This window comes from Leptinotarsa decemlineata, unplaced genomic scaffold (assembly GCF_025532065.1).
Source record: "Leptinotarsa decemlineata unplaced genomic scaffold, Ldec_3_MD MMD2_tig00026330_RagTag_RagTag, whole genome shotgun sequence".
In the NCBI taxonomy this organism is placed as follows: Eukaryota; Metazoa; Arthropoda; class Insecta; order Coleoptera; family Chrysomelidae; genus Leptinotarsa; species Leptinotarsa decemlineata.
Genome location: NW_027412690.1, coordinates 3,854,663 through 3,873,392, shown reverse-complemented (window position 1 = coordinate 3,873,392; position 18,730 = coordinate 3,854,663). Strand labels below are relative to the sequence as shown.

The 18,730-nt window shown below is 31.8% G+C and overlaps 2 protein-coding genes across 3 annotated transcripts in view; one reads left to right on the top strand and one right to left on the bottom strand.

Annotated features, from left to right (window-relative positions):
* ALiX (programmed cell death 6-interacting protein-like protein AliX) overlaps positions 1 to 18,730 on the bottom strand; it is a 23,967-nt gene extending 5,237 nt beyond the window's left edge. The window contains exons 1-12 of the mRNA XM_074182844.1: positions 18,341 to 18,730; positions 18,157 to 18,275; positions 15,953 to 16,080; positions 15,528 to 15,681; positions 13,717 to 13,841; positions 13,519 to 13,620; positions 13,178 to 13,397; positions 12,820 to 13,124; positions 7,847 to 8,158; positions 6,142 to 6,357; positions 5,923 to 6,072; positions 5,703 to 5,844 (exon numbers count right to left, since the gene is read on the bottom strand). Of these exons, the coding sequence (XP_074038945.1) occupies positions 5,703 to 5,844; positions 5,923 to 6,072; positions 6,142 to 6,357; positions 7,847 to 8,158; positions 12,820 to 13,124; positions 13,178 to 13,397; positions 13,519 to 13,620; positions 13,717 to 13,841; positions 15,528 to 15,681; positions 15,953 to 16,080; positions 18,157 to 18,275; positions 18,341 to 18,546 (2,179 nt within the window). The 5' untranslated portion in view covers positions 18,547 to 18,730. The remainder of the gene's footprint in view (positions 1 to 5,702; positions 5,845 to 5,922; positions 6,073 to 6,141; positions 6,358 to 7,846; positions 8,159 to 12,819; positions 13,125 to 13,177; positions 13,398 to 13,518; positions 13,621 to 13,716; positions 13,842 to 15,527; positions 15,682 to 15,952; positions 16,081 to 18,156; positions 18,276 to 18,340) is intronic.
* On the top strand, positions 10,565 to 12,087 carry LOC141485672 (uncharacterized). 2 transcript variants are annotated; one of them, XM_074182847.1, is made up of 3 exons: positions 10,565 to 11,085; positions 11,143 to 11,364; positions 11,422 to 12,087. In XM_074182847.1, the coding sequence occupies exons 1-3, from the start codon at positions 10,915 to 10,917 to the stop codon at positions 12,067 to 12,069; spliced, it is 1,041 nt and encodes a 346-aa protein (XP_074038948.1). In that variant the 5' UTR covers positions 10,565 to 10,914; the 3' UTR covers positions 12,070 to 12,087. The 2 variants fall into 2 exon arrangements, with proteins under 2 accessions (XP_074038948.1, XP_074038947.1); XM_074182846.1 differs by having other exon boundaries at positions 10,565 to 11,364.

Genomic DNA, 18,730 nt, shown 5'->3' with positions numbered 1-18,730 from the left:
TTGTACAACGTTTGCTTTTCTGACGAATGCACTTTTTTACTTAATGGAGAGGTTAACCGGCATAACTGTAGAACTTGGAGCGATACAAATCCTCATGTATTTCGAGAAGCTCACACTCAATATCCAGAAAAGCTAAACGTTTCGGTAGGAATTTTGGGAGACCACCTAATTGGACCTCTGTTTATTTCTGATAATTTAACTGGCGAACGTTATTTTGAAATGCTGAACAATTAGAAAACGATCCTCTACCAATTGAACAACAATTGCATTGACAATAAGACGGAGCTCCTCCGCACTACGCTGCACCAGTTCGCCGATACCTCAATTTGCAATACCCCGGTCGTTGGATTGGAAGAAGAGGTCCTGTGGAGTGGCCTGCCCGATCTCCTGACCTGAACCCTCTGGACTTCTTGTGGGGACATCAAGTCCAAAATTTTTGTGACTCACCCTGAAAATTTGGACGAACTACGCCACAGAATTGTGAATGAGTGTCATCAAATAACTCCAATTATGCTGAACCATGTCAGAGACGGTTTTCATTCAAGATTGTATTATTGTATGGAAGTCAATGGAGGACAATTTGATTTTTTAAGATTGTTTGAGTTTGTAAAAAGGGCTTAATAAAAATGGGCTTGTACATGTAAAAATAACCAAATTATTCAAGGTGGCTCATTCGAGCTGCAAAATTGATTTTTGGGAAAAACGGTTCATCAAATTTACGTTTTTCATACACCGTTGTGAAGAGGCTTCCAAGACCTATCAGATAAAGTATCACTCAACCCCTCTCCCCTATTCAAGTTTGAGGGGTTGAAGAGAACCCTATTAGGGGTTGCTCGTTCAAGCCTAAAATATACGTCAAAAGATGTCCTCCAAACAAAATCATTCGACGTGTTTCGGGAAATTTTACGGGGTGGCTCGTCTGAGATGAAACACCCTGTATATTGAGCAACTGACTCTTTCTTAAAACTGTTAGTGAATTGACGAAGAGAAACTTCAATAAGTTATGTTAAAATCAATTGTCAACTTTTCATAAACTACACCTCTCGATTTGTTATCCACAAATTACTATGGATCAAGTAACGGTCGAATCAATCAGAAAATCAATTGTCGACAGTGGGCTTTCCAGTTAAGTGATAAGTTGCTGGGCTCCAAATAATATCCTTTTTATTCTCGCTGCTGATACCAATTTGGGGTTTTTCAACTCGAATGTTTTTATCCTCATTAACATTTTTTGTAGATGTATCTCTTTGTTTTTGAGAACATTCCTTGTGGTGTTTTGTAAAGATGGGTTTTATACTATTTTTTTCGCTCAAGAGACATTTGTCAACACAACACATCTGCATATTTTTCATCCTTCTCTTTTATGATTGATTTTAGGAGAACTATTTCATTTTTCAAATATTTCATGATTTCATCGGTAATAATTTCATTTGTCAGATCCAAAGACTTACTTTTGAACGAATCTTCAAGATCTTGGCAGCAAATAACGCGTGTTTTATCTACAACTTTGCAATTTTTAACACGTTCCAGACAACTCCTATGGAAGACTTTTCCACAGGAAACACATACCACCACTTTCACTTTTGTTTTTATGCAACAATTGAAAGTTTTGTAAGAGATATCTTCACCCAAACTGTCATAGGCGGCCATTTTGACGATTTATTTTCCAGAAAGATGGGGTACTCCACAAATATTGTCTTTAATGAAATATTATTATTTTCCAAAGAAACACAATTCTTACTATCATTTGAATAATATTGAAACCATAAAAATGCATTGACTGTAATACCACTAACAAATAATTTGTTAAACAAAATTTCATGATTGTCAGTATGAAAAGCTTTACAGAAGTCTAATGACAAAAGTTCATATTTTTTAAGCACATCTAATTCTGACTGAATATTAGAGATCATAACCAGAGCAGCACATTCTGTATTACTAGACCTTCGAAAGCCATATCGATTTGGACACGAGAAATAAATGAATTCCAAGTATTTCAATAATCTGTATACATTTATCTCTCAAGGTAAAACAGAAATAAGTCTATAATCTTTTTTTTTAATTGGCAAAACCTTGGCAATTTTCAATTTTTGAGGAATTTTACCACAATTCCGTATTCCATAACTGTGTAAAAGAACTTTTGCTCTTAAAAGCGTATTACAGCTTGGTCAAATATTTTGAAGACAGGCTTTGAGACCAGCTTTTGATATAGGTTTTATTTTTTGAACTTTTTACAGTTCTGGAAATTTTACATAACTTCGACTATTATATTTTATTATATTTTTATTTTGTCTGCACCTGTTATTTTTATTTTTCTTTATAATTACTTGATAACTTGTATTTCATATATGTATGTGTGTGTATATATGTGCATATATGTGTTATATATGTATATGTATATATATATATATATATATATATATATATATATATATGTGTGTATGTTATTTTGTGTAATAGTATTGTTTTCATATGCTTTGTCAATAAGATTTTTTTCTTAGACAATAAAGTACAGTGATTGATTGAATTCTGATTCAACTGTCTCTATAATTTTGGTTGTAATAGTATCAAATCCAGTGGCTTTTTTGTACTCAACTCATCATATTTTCTATCTCACCACACATTACTAGCTTCAAATAAATTGATTTTGGATAACTCATTCTTTTCATTTTCTCAATAGTCACAATGGTGGGTGATAGTTTTGAACCAATTTTGACGAAATGATCATTGAAACTCTCACAAATTTCAGTAGTGTCTTCTTCTCTTTACTTTTATTTATAATTGAGTTGATGGTCCTCCATGTTGACTTTGGTGTTAACTCTGCAAACTCCTTTTCAAATAAAATGATGATAAAAAAATCTTTTAAAATAAGCTTTCATTTAAGTGCCCTAAAAAGATCAAAATAAAATTTTAAATCACATTAACCCCATTCATTTATGACTTTACAGAATTGAAATTATAATAAAAACTTGTCGCGATGCCTAGATGAAATCTCTACGTATTAAGTCAGATGAAATCTCTACATATTAAGTCAGATGAAATTTAAATCAAGAAATATTCTGACAGATCAACTAGGCACTGCAATAAATTTCAAACCCAATAAATCCTATGTGTGCAAAAAAGTTATTCAAGGTTAAAGTTCCACATTTTAAGCATTCACGGCACTTTTATTTAATTACAAACATTATGAATTGCTTACAAGTACAGTAGGTGCCTACCTAGTTACAAAATTTCAATTACAAATTGAAATTATCGCGACAAGCTTTTATTATAATTTCAATTCTGTAAAGTCATAAATGAATGTGGTTAATGTGATTTAAAATTTTATTTTGATCTTTTGAGGGCATTTGAATAAAAGCCTGTTTAAAAAGTTTTGTTATCATTATTTTATTTTATATTTTTTAGTTTCAATCGATAGCTATCGATCAATACGAAAGTCCATCTATAAAAACGGAGAGTCCTTCAACAGAAAAACTTAAGGAACGGGGGAAACTATTATTACGATAAAATATATTCTATAGAAGTAGGTAGATACCTCGTCCTCCTCCCAGAGCTTGTTTAGCAGGGTAAGAGCTAATATACAACAGGGTGCGCTCCGGTGCCCTGAGGTGGTACGTTCACGACATCATTTTACACCCTGATGCCACTTGGTCCTCGGCACGGTCTCACCTTAACTTAAGTGGTAATTTGGTGAAAGATGCGCCACTTTTTTCAGATTAGAGCTTACTCTTGCCTGACGAAACACCGTTCCGGGTTTGATTTTGGAAATTTCCTTCTCCTAGACTGCAGACCAATGCTAATGATGCCCATCTCACCAAATTACACAAGTCATGGTATGCCTCTTGTGCCTGTTGCTCACATTGCGTGATGGACCCTCTTACTCTGGGAACTTAGAGGGTGGTAGATAATATTTTTTTACAATGCAAATAAATATGGGTTCTTACAACCTACTTACTACACCATTTATTGTCTTCTTTGTAGAGTCGGGAAGTAGGTATTTAGAGGTAAGAGCTTGATTTAATTTTTTTCTAGAAATATATTTTTTTTATTGAAGCCAACCCTGGATGTGGCATCTATTTCATGGTGTGTCTACCAACTGCCTATCATAAACGAATGCGTATACAAAATTTCGTGTCCCTGCTATTTACCGCTGAGGAGATCTCTCTTACGGAGCCGATCCTGGCAGCAGCATCAGGTCACGTTTATGATTAACATGCATTGTCATCGGTTCTGGACCAGCATGCAAAATTTCAGGTCAATCGTATACCGGGAAGTGGGTCAAATTAAACTTGCAAGATTTGTTAAAATACATACAAGTCAAGTTAAATAAAAGCTTTCAATAACTGTTTTTTCACATGTTTAACTGTTTCCTTAACAGTTTATTATAAAACTTGTAATGAATATTACTGGAGTTTTTTCCCAACACCAAATCGTTATTTTTAACACCTCGACAGGTGTTTCGATCACCAAGTCAAGATTAAATCTTCCTCTTTGAAGACGATCACTTGGTGATCGAAACACGTGTCGAGGTGTTAAAAATAACGATTTGGTGTTGGGAAAAAACTCCAGTAATATTCATACTACACCAAAGGATCCAAACAGTGCATCATAAAAAGTTGTAATGATAAATATTCTCCCAAGACGGAGTTTTCTTTTACTAGGCAACATAGTTGTCTCTTGATTTTCATAAATTTTTTAATATTACCATTAATTCATATTTACTTGTTCATTTCCGATATGATTTATTTTTCAGACCTATTCCTTTGAAAAACTTCTTCATTTTTATCGTAAATGCTATCAACATCTAACATATTTGATTTTGAAAATTCTTCATAGAGATTCACAAGGTTTTTTTCGATATTGTTTTCGTTGAATTCAACCAAAATTTTTGAAATATACTCTTTTTTTTCTATTTACTCTCACTTCAATTTCCAATATTTGCATTTTATGATCACTCAAAACATAGTTGATTATTGACAATTCAGATGACCTTGAAGAATTGGTAACTATATGGTCAATCAATATACTGCTTCCTTCCACTGGAGTTTAATCTGGAAGATTAATCTTCCTCCTGAAGATGATCACTTGGTGATCGAAATACGTGTCGAGGTGTTAAAATAACGGTTTGATGTTGGGATAAAACTTCAGTAATATGTTTAAAAAGAAAATATGTTTTTTCCGTTAACTAGCTATCGCACACCTATGAACGACAACCCTCAGAAGTCGAAACTTGTGCTAGCTAAGGACTAACGAGGTCTTACCTTTTAACGTGTGATTCCTAACACGGGTTGTACGATAGCAAGTGAAAATCGAGCGTTCAGTCTGGGGCTTGAACCATCAACTCACACATCGGCCGATTGACTGAGTGAACAAAACACCCACATCAAACTGCCCGGCTACCGACCGACCGACCGACCATACAGTTATTTGGTTTTATTCCCAGCCATAGGAACTTCCGTTTAAATAAAAAGGAGAAATCTTATTTGGGAGAGATTAGTTTTTGGGAAAAAAGTTTTTTTGCTTTCTACTTCTCCATATTTATATAAAAAAATTTGGGAAACTTCTATTCATTTGTGTATGTGAAAAATACACACACACATTTAATTTCTAGATACTAAAACCAAAACAGAGACAAGGACGATAATGTCTAAATCGACTCAAACAACAGTTCAACAACCATGATGAATAAAAAATTATTATACCTGAATGGTAACTTGGGGTGGAAGGTGTAGAAGGCAGAGCTTGCCTACTAGATTCTTGAGTAAGATCCTTGAGTAATTCCTCTTTTTCAGTTTTTCTTGCAAAACAGAAATCTGTCACTTTATTCTGGAACGTCACCAACATCTGCAACCACAACGAATATTAGAATAAATACAATAAATTCAATTTGGAGATTCGAAAAATTTATGAATAATAATATACCTGCGTCAAATCGTTGTAGAACTTAGTTCCTTCCTTCAAGTTATTCTGCAAATCCCTGAATGCGTCATGAGCTGACGCGAGAGAACACATCATGGTATCTCTTCCATCTGCAGAAGATCCCCTTTCAGAGATGAACTGAGCATTAGCTGACTGTAAAACAAATCACAGTTATATCAATAATTAATTTTAAAAAGCAATATTACAAAGTTGATCCCTTACTTGGATTTTCTCAATCAACGGAGCTTGCTTCTGGATGCTCTCTGTCACTTGTCTTTGAAGATCGCCATACGACTTTCCCAGATTTTCAAATGAAATTGCGGGCTCGTTAATAGCACCATCTTTAGCTAGAGCATTAAGGAAAGTGTCCTTCATGTCAGTTGTAGCACTTTTCAGCTCTGACTCGATGGTTTCTCTTTCGGCTTTGATTGTTTCAACCTGATAAAATCAACATAAAGAGGGATATTTAGTTTCATTTTATATTTGCCATTCTGTCCGGTGACTTATTCATTTTTGAGGTTTATTTTTCACAAAACCAATAATTTTTACATTTTACTAAATGCAAGAGGTCAAGACTATGGTTTGATAAGGAAACAGCATATTGAATCAAAGAGTGTAATAACTATTTTTTTAAAAAGAAATAAAATTCCAATTCAATGTATTATGTTGAAAAATACAGTTATTTAAACAAACTAGTTGAAGTCTCCATTGAATAGTGTCAAATTTTTCACCTTTACTCCTTATTTTTTAAGTTGGTCACATTTATTAAATATTTACTTTCAAGTTAGTATTGATGTTGATAACTAGTTTTAAAATCCATGTATATATAAACAAAATTATGTTATGTTTATTCTGCTACATACCCATGAAACTACATTTTTATATAAAAATTTTACTTACATAAAAATATATTTGGTTTTTGTGAAAATCTGCATAACATCTGAAGTAGATGATAATTCAGTTTTTTATCAAGAGGGTTGAGTTACTAAGTGCAAAAATCTTTATATTATATTACCTATTTCAATTTATAGCATTTTAAACTCTGTCCAAAAATTAAAAATCTTCGGTGTGCTTCACAATGATAATAAAGTATTACATTTTCACTGAAAATTGAAATATTATGAAATAAATAATAATCATCAATATTCAGTATTACTTGTACCAAAAGATAATATCGAAATGTATTTGAAATATTGGTTTTTATACTGACTAAATAATTTTCAATTTGTATGAAAATGAACACAGACGAAAACAAATAAACGCAGCATTACCAAAAACAATATCAGAAGTGAAGAAAAGAGAAAAGAAACTTTCTATGTTTTTTACCACTTTAATTTGTAACTAACGTTACTGCAGTTTTGTCCTATACATTTTCAAACTTTTATTGTATAAACTTTTATTGTATAAGTCTGAAAATGTCCGTATAGAACGAAACTGCAGTAACGTTAGTTACAAATAAAAGTGGTGAAAAACATAGAAAGTTTCTTTTCTCTTTTCTTCAATATGATTTCCTACCACGTAGTAACGGCTACATCCATCAATTCAATATCAGAAGTATAAGTCCTTAACATCAACAAGAATAATAATGCCTAAAGCATGATTTTTAACCTTCTTTCCACTGAATTCTCTTTTCCATTTTTAGAAAGAAACTAAATGCCCTTTACAATATTAACATAACTATTAGAAAATATACTATTAGTTCCAAAAGTTCAATTTTAGAGGTTAATATGTGTATACTATTTATATATTGATAATACTTTCATCAGTACCAATTCCTAGAATGTTACATTGTCGCAGCTGATTGAAACAGGTAGCAAATACTTTTGCTATTCCTAAAAACAGTATGATTTGTTTATTTTTACTTCTAGTCAGTGAATTCATGGGATCTTACAGGTAAATATACTAGGCTTAGTATGAACCAACTCACCTCCTCCATCAATTGCCTCAGAGTCTGTACGGCCGAAGAATTTCCTACACTTCCAGAATTACCACTGGGCAGTGCACTTTCAATAGCTCCTGGTCCGTTGCTAAGCAATTCCATACCACGTTTGTGAGAATCGAACTTGTCACGTACCACTTTGTCTGCCTGAACGGCATTGTTAATGATCTGCCTGTACTTGGCCGAATTAGATCTGAATACTTCTGTCAGTTTTTCAGAAGGAGTTCTGGTCCATTTTTCTTTGAATTGCTGTCTCAGTGTATCGTCAGATGATTTTTCTTCAGACAGCATCCTATCAGTCTAAAATGAAAGAAAGATTTTGAAAATTGGGAAGAGAGAAGGGGTAAAATTATCAACATGAAAAAGAACAGTAGAATGTTAACAAAAAATATTTAAACAATATATGTATGGAATATAGAAGTTCTTAACAGAATATACATTTTTTAGATTTTGGCAAAGTTTGAGTTTTAACAACATTGATATGTCTAATGCATTTATCGGTTTATATAAATTAATGGTTGGTTTCTTATAATTTATTTCGCAAATACATTTTATAACTTTATACTGCAGTATTTTCAGTGATTTAAGAACATTTGATGCTGCAAATATGGCAGTTTTAAATGAACCAATGAAAAACAAAAACCTTTTAAATGTCTTATTCTTTCGCATATACTTTTTATATTTATTTATTTATTTTACGGGATCACCCCCATTTGAGAATAAAATTAACAATTATATAATAAAGTAATATACTACATTACATTAACTTAAGTTATTATAAAATATATATCATAATACTACCATGCAGTTAAGAGATTGTTTTTGAATTTGCTGAGAGATATACCAGTTACTTCCAATTTTCTTTCATTAATAAGTCGAAGTGTACGATCAACAGGGTTATGTAAGCCGTAATTTGTAGAATGAAACCGTAAGTGAAACAAATCGCTGTACCTTAGAATTCTGTTTGGGACATTGAAATTAATATTTTCTAGAATTTCAGGAGCAACAATTAAGCCATTCAATAACTTGTATATGAAAATTAGATCAAAGTTTTCCCTCCTTTTTCTCAACAGATTGAGATTAAGGATTTCTAAAATGTTGCTATAATCATGGTCAATAACAGGTATACTCATTCTATGAGCACAAAATCTTAGGAATTTGTTTTGAACTCTTTCAAGAGTAAGATTGTGATTGTCATAAAATGGAGACCGTATCATTGAGCCATAATCTAATATTGATACTACCAGAGACAAGTAAACTATCCTTAAGACTTGAAGGGACAGATGTTCACCATGTCGTAGAATAAATCCAAGACATTTTGCCGCCTTTACCACAATATAGTTCAAGTGGTCTAAAAATTGAAGTTGTTCATCAAAAAAAACACCCAGGTCCTTCACAGACGAAACATAAGATAATCCATGACCATTAATTACATAAGAAGTATCAAATTTTTCATTTCTTTTGTAAAAACTTATGAAACAGCATTTTGCGATATTCAACTGTAAATTATTCTCGGAGCACCATGTAACCAATCTATCTAGGTCATCTTGCATTAGTGTTGAATCATATAGTGATCTTATTGGCATGAAAACTTTGAGATCATCTGCGAACATCAAAAAATCAGTATGATGGAAACATTCAACAATGTCGTTAATAAAGATATTGAATAACATAGGAGCGCTGTGAGAACCCTGAGGTACCTCTGAGGGTACCTGAGGGTACCTCAGGGTTCTCCCTCATGATGAATTTTCATCAATGCAGAGCCCAAAATAATTTGTAATATGTTATACTACATAATATTTAGTCAATATCTTAGAGCATATTAAATTTCATTTCTTCCAAATTATTTTCTGAATCAAGGATGCATCATCAACAAAAATGATGAGTTTTTTGAATATAAAAAGAAAATTACTGGTCAACGTAAACATTTTTACCTACTAATTTCCTCCACATGAAGAAATTGCTTTTATCTCTCTCTTATGCAAAAATCATTTTGGAACCAATCAAGTACAGAATTTCTGGTAGCCACATTGTATATTTATTTATTTATTCAACGGCAAAGCCTATTTACAAAAACATATTTAATAAAGTGTGAAGAACTACAAAGTATTTTTGAATGCTCATGTCTGATGTCTGCATTACAATTTACAATTTTACAAAACTTTTAGCGAAGTGTGAAATACAAAATATTAATAAATTGTTATGTATAGTGACTACATTACTAAAAGATGAAACAGTTCTGGTACTTACAAGGAAAAAGAATCAACAAATCTGGTACTTACAAAGTAAATGGTAAGGTAAAGAAAAGCTTCGAAAACGCTATAGCCTTTTCAATTGATTTTTAAAGACCTGAAGTGATACATTAGACAGATCTAAGTTATTATGATATTGATTTCCCAGCTTCAAAATACGAGGAATCGGACTGTTCAAAGCATAATTGGTATGGAAAAAATGTATATGAAAAATGAGGAAACTCAAGTTCATAGAAATTCTGCTATCTTCTAATGATTTTATATTTAACTTGGTTAAGAGTTGACTGAACTCATATTCATTTTGTTGAATACCAAAGTGAAAAGCACAATTCCTTAAGAATTTTTTTTCAATCAAATCAATGAGCATAATCAATCAAATCAATATTTACATTATAGTATGGGTCCCATATAAATGAACAATATTCAAAAATGGATCTTATAAAAGCACAATATAATAGTTATTTATGTATCAAGGGAATTAGGAGGGCCTTAATTACCGATGGCAAAGTTTGCGTCCCGAGGGCCTCTGGCCCGAGGGACAGCAATTGCCTGAGGTTATTAAGGCTCATTAATTCCCGTGGTACATAGATAATTTTATTTCTGACCGATTTCAATAAAATTTTGTTCATTTTTGAAACGGAAAAATGTACCAATTCATTACCTTCCCGGTATATTTGAATCAGGTACCGTTGATTATAGTAGAGTTTTCTTGTTGCTAGGTTGTTGCTATGTTACTTGTTTATAAACAGAACTTTGTTATCAAGCTGTGTTTGCGGTGAAAACGTGTTTTCTACCCCAAATATAATGGAGGATATTTTGGAAAAAGCTGAACAAGCAAGAGAATCATTAATTCCATCGAAAAGTGAAGCCGTATACCAAAAAGAATACAAGATATATCTGGACTGGCTGACACGGAAAAATGTTATGCCAAAAGATGTCACTGAAACTGTATTTCTGGTATATTTTCAAGAACTGGTAAGGAATTTTCTGTTTTTCGGTAGATTTGGTAGTAATTGTGTTTATTCGTTTCAGTCAGAAACGTATAGTCCGAATTCTTTATGGACTAAATGGTCAATGCTAAAATCGATGGTGACTATACATGAGAAACGAGATATCACCAAGTTCAATGAACTACAGGCTTTTTTGAAACGGAAGAGTAAGAGTTATAAGCCGAAAAAGTCTGCTGTTTTATCTCCTAAAGATGTTATCAGATTCCTAAAGAACGCTCCTAATGATATTCATTTATTGCATAAGGTAATTTTTTTCTTATTTTCCTTTTTGTGTGTATTTATTTCCTTTTTTTTGTTATAGGTTGTTTTGATTATGGGTTATTTTGGAGGATGCAGAAGTCAGGAACTTTTGAATATGAAGATATCGGATATAGAGGACCGGGATTCCGTTATGGTAGTGAACGTACCGGAAAGTAAAACTGGTGTATCGAAGAAATTTACAGTTGTGGATGAAAAAGAGTTCTCCGCTTTGCCCTTATTAAGACTTTATATGTCTTTGCGTCCTAAAGGTATTGAACGATTTTTTTTGAGCTTCCGACAAAATAAATGTACATCTCAGCCAATTGGAAAAAACATGTTTGGGAAAATCCCCAGCAAAATCGCAATGTATTTAGGATTGCCAAACTCATCTTCCTATACGGGACATTGCCTTCGTCGCACTTCTGCTACTGCTCTAGCCAATGCAGGAGCAACTATGACTAACTTAAAAAGACACGGAGGTTGGAAAAGTTCCACGGTGGCGGAGGGGTATTTGGAGGATAGCATCGAATTGAGAAATAAAACGGCGCGTATGTTGTCTACTTTGTCATCAGAAGAGGCAGGTACCTCGACTGTAGTGAACAGAAGCTCCAGCCATACAAAAGAAGAAATTGTTTCCAGTGGCGGAAGTAATTTTCAGAGAACATTTCAAAATTGTACATTTATTATTTGTAATGACGTGAATAAATAAAATATGGTTCAGTTTTCATTTCTATTTATTTTTACTTGTGAAAGGTAGAGGGAATTATAAAATCTATAATGTCCCAAGGGAGTTATGACCCTCTTTATTGATAGCGTAACTATGACGATATAAGCTTATAATATCCCGGTCAGAAATAAAATCTTTTTTGTTTTTTTTTTTTGTTTTAATTGAAGAATCAGTAGAAATTCCCAACACAAAACCTAGCATTTTGAGATTTTTTGGCACAATTTCTGATACTTGAAGTTTAAAATTAATTTGGCTATCAAATTTAACTTCCAGATCACGAATGAATATTTCTCTTTTAGCTATATTATTCAATGTATATTCAAAGAATATTGGACTTCTAATTTTAGCGAACATAATGATTTGACAATTATCAATGTTTATATCTAACTAATTATTTCTACACCACATGGAAAAAGCTTCGAGATCTTTTTGAACTAATTCAGCATCTTCTCGGCAAGTAATTGCTAGATAAAGTTTGAGATCATCCGCAAACATAAGAAATTCTGAATATTTGAAAACAAAGTCTATGTCCGATACAAACAAATTGAACCGCAGTGGGCCCACATGGGATCCCTGTGGTACCCCTGATGGAACCTAAATGGGCGTAGATGTTGTATCTCCGTGAGTTAGGAAGAATTCAAAAAAAATAGTCTCAAGAATAGGAAAGTTTACAATGAAGACCAAGACAAATAAAATCATTTGAAACAAGTGATATGAACCATAAATTCTCACCTCATCCAATATATCCCGATTCCTCTTCAGCAAATCGGGTAACTCATTAATCATTCTTTCCAACTCAGATATACCTCCCAACGAAATTACAGTATTTGATTTCTCCAGAATAGAAGGCGGTACTTCATTCCCACCTCCCGTTATTTCAATGGCTGCCGGAAGGTTTAAGCTGGCCAGTAAACCGTTCAACAACTGAGTAGATTCTCTCAGCTTAGTTATTTCAGTATTTACAATTTCGGTTTTCCTCACATCATACGAAGCCAATGCTTGGTGGACAGCAACAGGAACCAATTCGCTGAATAGGTCTGTAAGTTTTAATTAATTTTTGTTTTATTCATTTATAGTTACATGTTCTTACCCTTGAAATTTTGGCTCATAGGATGAGCAACTTGTAACACTTTTGCAGGTTGAGCTTTTCCAATGGGTGCTACCGCCTTGATATCAGGTATCCTTTCGTGATAAATGAAATCGTTATCTTTTTTTGCTTCTGCCAAATTCCTTTCAACTTTAGTCACAAGATCTCCAAATAGAGTCTTTCCACATCGAGACTGGGAGGCTTTAAACATTTCACTGGATCGCTACAGCATAATTTCCATTTGATATAAAAATACACTTCATTGTGGATCAAAGTAAAGAACACAACAAATCAATATTTATGTTTATCACTAATTGTTGGATGATTTTTATTTTGAATTTTACCTGTAACCGGGCTATTTCCTCTCCAACACTTTTATTTGCTTTGCACACGAGGCTTTGGTACAATTCTGCAACAGCCCCTAAAGCGGCTTGTTTGCCAGCAATCTGGAAAATTTAAAATTGAGTAAATGGTATCACAAACTTGAGCCTAAAATTTTCAATAAAAAAATTACTACTTAAACAATCTTCAATATCCTTTACCATAGGTATCCAGTCCTTGTCCCAAATGTGTTTCAAGTTTTCCCTTTGAAAAGTTTTCAGACATTCTGCATACAAATCTTCACAAGTGGATGCTAACTTTGCCACAATGGCATCTTTCATGTTATCTGTAAACAATTTTATTTACTGTATTTTATATCAATTGTAGTCTTTTGATAGTCAAAACTCAATCATTTTTAGTTGAAAATTTTCAAGATTTTTATATGGATGCATGAATTATTTACCCTTTACTTTGTGTGTAACTTGTAGTAAAACTATACAATGGTAGAATTTGTATTCTTTTGTTTGAAAGGTTTGATTGACTGATTTATTTCCCAAAATATGATACAGGAGAGAAATCAACAAACTTTAACTTAAAAAGTGAAGGTAAATGAACAAATGAATACTGGGATAAAGAAAACAGAAAACATGAATATTTGAATTGGTAGCTTTCACAAGTATTTAAAAAAAATTAAAATCAAAATACTGCAACAAAGTATTACTAGTAATCAGGTATGTGAAAGTAACAATTATATTTCTTAAAATTGGAAGGGGGATATTTTTAAGAGAGATTAAGTTTTGGGAAAGAAAAGTTTTAGCTTTCTAATCTTCCATCTTTATACAATGCATATAAATCTTCACATGTGGATGCTAACTTTGCCATAATAGGATCTTTCATCTGTCTATTCTTTGGAAGATTCTATATATAAAGATGGAAATGTAGAAAGTCAAAACCCTTCTTTTTCATTAATTTCACATATATGAAAGATATAGACTCCAACATAACCACCAAAGTTTTTCATAAAGAAAAGTATGAAAATTTGAAGAAAAAATATCAAAGTCACTGAAAATTTGAGAATACAAGTAATATCCAATAGTATGATCTAAAAAAGTGATTTGAGATTCAATAATTCCTTTTCACTAACACATCATTTTTAAACAGAGCAGACAATTGAATTTTATTTTATATTCAGAAAAAATGTTTGAATTTTTTTTAAATAGTACATATTAACAAAAACCTTCAGTTAGTATGTATTAAAAACAGATATTAAACATCTAAGAAATATTCATAGTTATCTACTGACCACTGGCCATTTGTTACGAGTTACTTGTGTGAGAGTGGATTTTCTGAACTCTTCTACATAAAAAATAAATATAGAAGCAGAATGAACGTTGAAGAGAACTTAAGAGATAAGTTTCATTACTCCTAATGTTGATATTTTAATCACAGGCAAACAACAACAAGTTTCGCACTAAAGACTATAAAAGTATATTTTGTATGATGATTAATTTTTTTCTGACTTTTTGAAATAATTTTTATTTGTATGTTTTTAGACCTATGGGTAATAAATAAAATTGTAAATTAATACCATTTTAATCTTTTTATTCCTCATTTATTATAAGCATGTTATAAATAAACAAATATCTAACCATTAAATATGAAGTTTTCTCAGGAATTTATTTAAAAAAGCCTTTGAACACTTTGGAAGAGTAAATATTATACGTTTATTGAAATATTTAGGCCTGGTGGTACGCCAATATTTCTCAAAAAATCAAGTGGTATTGTAGGTGCAAAAAGGTTGGGAACCCCTGTACTAGAGATACAACGAAAGGTATAAATAAGTATTTCGTTAGATGAATTATGATAAGAAAACTTGTCATTATAATTAGCTTCGAAAATTATATAATTTACTTAAGTTAAATATGTATCAAATCAATTTGCTGGTATTCTACAAGTATAAACTAACTGCCTGAAATTTAATAACAGTAAAGTTGCACTATAATATTTTTCATTTAAAAATAATCCGACTCACCGTGGATGGCTTTGTGGACAAATACTTCTTGAGCTTGTGCCAACATTAACTGTGACAAAGCTCCCAATGTATCAGGGTTCAAATCCGGAGTGGGATCTTGTTGTATAGCAATCATTATTGTAGATTTCAGGTAATTGAATATTCCAGAAGATTGCTACAACAAAAATTCATCAATCGATCACCAATGAAATAATATGAAATAATATGAAACAAATATTATGTATGTAACCGTTCACGAAAACACAAATGATTGCTACACTGTTTCATGTTTCGCTATACAATAGCTTTCTTGTTTTCATACTCTGAAAATGAAACAGATGTTGCAATTATTGTGGTTTTGTAAACTGTCTAGTGAAAATTTCACAATGAAGTGTTATCTAAATATATCATATACAAATATGTTCTAACTGCAATTTTGTATTTACCTGCAGCAGCTTGGCAGCTAGTTTTAATCCATCATCATTTTCAACACTTTGAATAGCAGCCACTCCGCTCTGCAGAGCAGCAATGTTGTAGAGTATACAAACTTTCTCATAGCTCAGTGAAGGAATGGCTAAAAGTAATATCTCCAAGATAGTAAGTAGGAACGATAATATCAAAACTAATTTATTTCTGTCATACAAGCTACATCTGAATTTTCAGTGTTTGCCAAAAAGTAGTTTCTAATTAGAATAATGATGAAAATAAATTTCATTGATTTGAAAAATCCTATAAAGTGTAAAACAAGTCAAAATTGAAGTAAAAATATGAATTTGGCAGCACTCATATAAAAACACAAATACACACAAATAAATATAAAATTACAAAAAGTACAGGACAATATAGAGTCTATTATAACATAAATTCCTCCAGGGCATAAAAGAGTTCATTCCATAATTATAAATTAAATGCTTTGCAAAACAAAAATTGTAAGTTTCTTCTCGTTCAATATTTGACGGTGAATTGTATATTTCATTTTTATTTGTTTTTTAATAATAATACACTTCATTGATTTCAAATACCCCATAAGGAATGAAACAAGTCAATATGAGTATTCAAAAATATGTAGCCAAAATAGATTCAAATAGATCAGTGAATTCTCATTCATAGAGAAAATGTTTTTAAAGGTCTTTCATGTCACATTGATTTCACTGTCTTCCTTCTTCGAAGAGATAATTTTATTAGTTAAAAAAAAAAGCCAAATTTCACCATATTTCAATTCCTTGCTTGTGAATAAAAGTGTGTTCATTCCTCATCCTGCACCCATCAAATTTGAGATACCAAAAATATATTTGAAGACTAAAAGTTACAGAGCTACAATAGTGAATTACGGGTCAAAGGGCCTGTCACCTATCTTCAGTTTTGAAATAGTGCTATGAGAAATAATTTGAAATTTGATAAATGAGAATAAAATTACAAAAAGGTTATCATCAAATTGATAATTTACTAATAAAACTTATGAAAGTCTGAGTAATTTTGCAATTTTTTTCCAGAAATCATTACCAGCAAAAATAGTGTAATTTATTCATTTACCGATTATGTATCGATATATTTGTTGTTAATTGACTGTACACATGTTATTGTAATGTTTTGCTATCAATAAATGATGACTGAAATAAATAATTTCCAAGGTTATCTTCATAATGTAGAATATTTTGTCAAATAAAAAAATCATTACTAATTACAAGTATTTAATTTCACTACCCTGTAACTACTAAATATTCATTATATATTTGTATATTTTACATGTTAGGAATCACACGTTAAAAGGTCAGACCTTGTTAGTTCTTAACTCACACAAGTTTCGACTTCTAGGGGGTGCGACAGATGGTTAACGGAAAAACAGATTTTAAATAGATTTTTTTTAAACATGTAATCTCTGAATCAATAAACATTTTCAGGGAGATAATTTGCCAAATAGTTAAAAATATCTGAACATTTTATGGAAGCTGCATTTCAAAGAAACAGAAAAACCTGTTTGATGCTGAATCCTTTCTCAACTACCATTAGAATGACATCTGAAGCTCAAAAAGTAACATAATATTTATAACAAATTAATAAAATGATAGAATAAACGCATCCTATGGAAATATACAAATAATAAGAGCACACACACAAAGCACAGTGAAGAAATGAAATCAAGTAGGCATACAAAAGAGATGGATGAAATGGAAATAATACAAATATGAAGATAATACTCAAAGAACAAATCATGTTACAGAGTTGGTAATTGAAAGGGGGATATTTTTTAGCAGAGACTGGTCTAATTAGTTAATATTCTGAACATCCAGTACATGCATTGATAGGAGGATAATTTTTTCAAACTCGCATGTTGAAATTCTTCAAAAAAATAGAAAGAGTATTTGGGGAAGTATTGCCTTATCTTAAATTGGAAACGGTATATTTTTAGAAGATGTTTTCTTTGCTAAGAAGTATGCTATACAGATTGATTTTCAATGAATTTTTTCAAAAGACAAACCATGATTATACATATTAAAATTAAATTTGAATGTGGGTATTTATTGTTGATGTGCCTTCACCACAATTAATAAAATTCCAGTAACACAAACCTGGACATATGATTCAATTTATATTGAATCATGTCAGTAAAAACCCACTACCAACTAGATTAACACATTAATTTACATACTTAGGCTCATCCTGGTTCCAAAAATATTTCCTTTGTCAAAAGCATCTTTCCATTTGAAGGGAACCTGCAACTCCTGAGGGGGTATTTTACTTTCTAGAGCAACTATTTGATCGTAGTATCTGTAATTATATCATTGTATTGTTACTCAAGGCGAAAAAACCGTTAATAAAAGGATGAATCATACCCATAAATAATGTCCAGTGAACTCTCATATTTTTCAAAGGCCTTCCAAATGGCATTACTCCTGAGTTTGGAAAACTCATTGATCGCTTCTGAACAGTCTTCAGGTTTATCTGCTGTGCTGTACCTTGACTGAATCAAGTTTTTTAAAGGACTTATGATGTCCACATCACTCGGTTTTTTGAGGGGCACTGACAACAGCTCAGCCATATTACTTATCTTTCACGATGCAAACGATCAAGTCTTATAGCGATTATTTCGGGAAACGAAAATAAACCAGACTACAGAAATATAGAACTTGAAAAATAAAACAAAACCGACTTCCCAAGATTGGAATGATATGAATTCATGAATGAGAATGACCTGAGAATAAATTTTGACACAGCAATGTCAA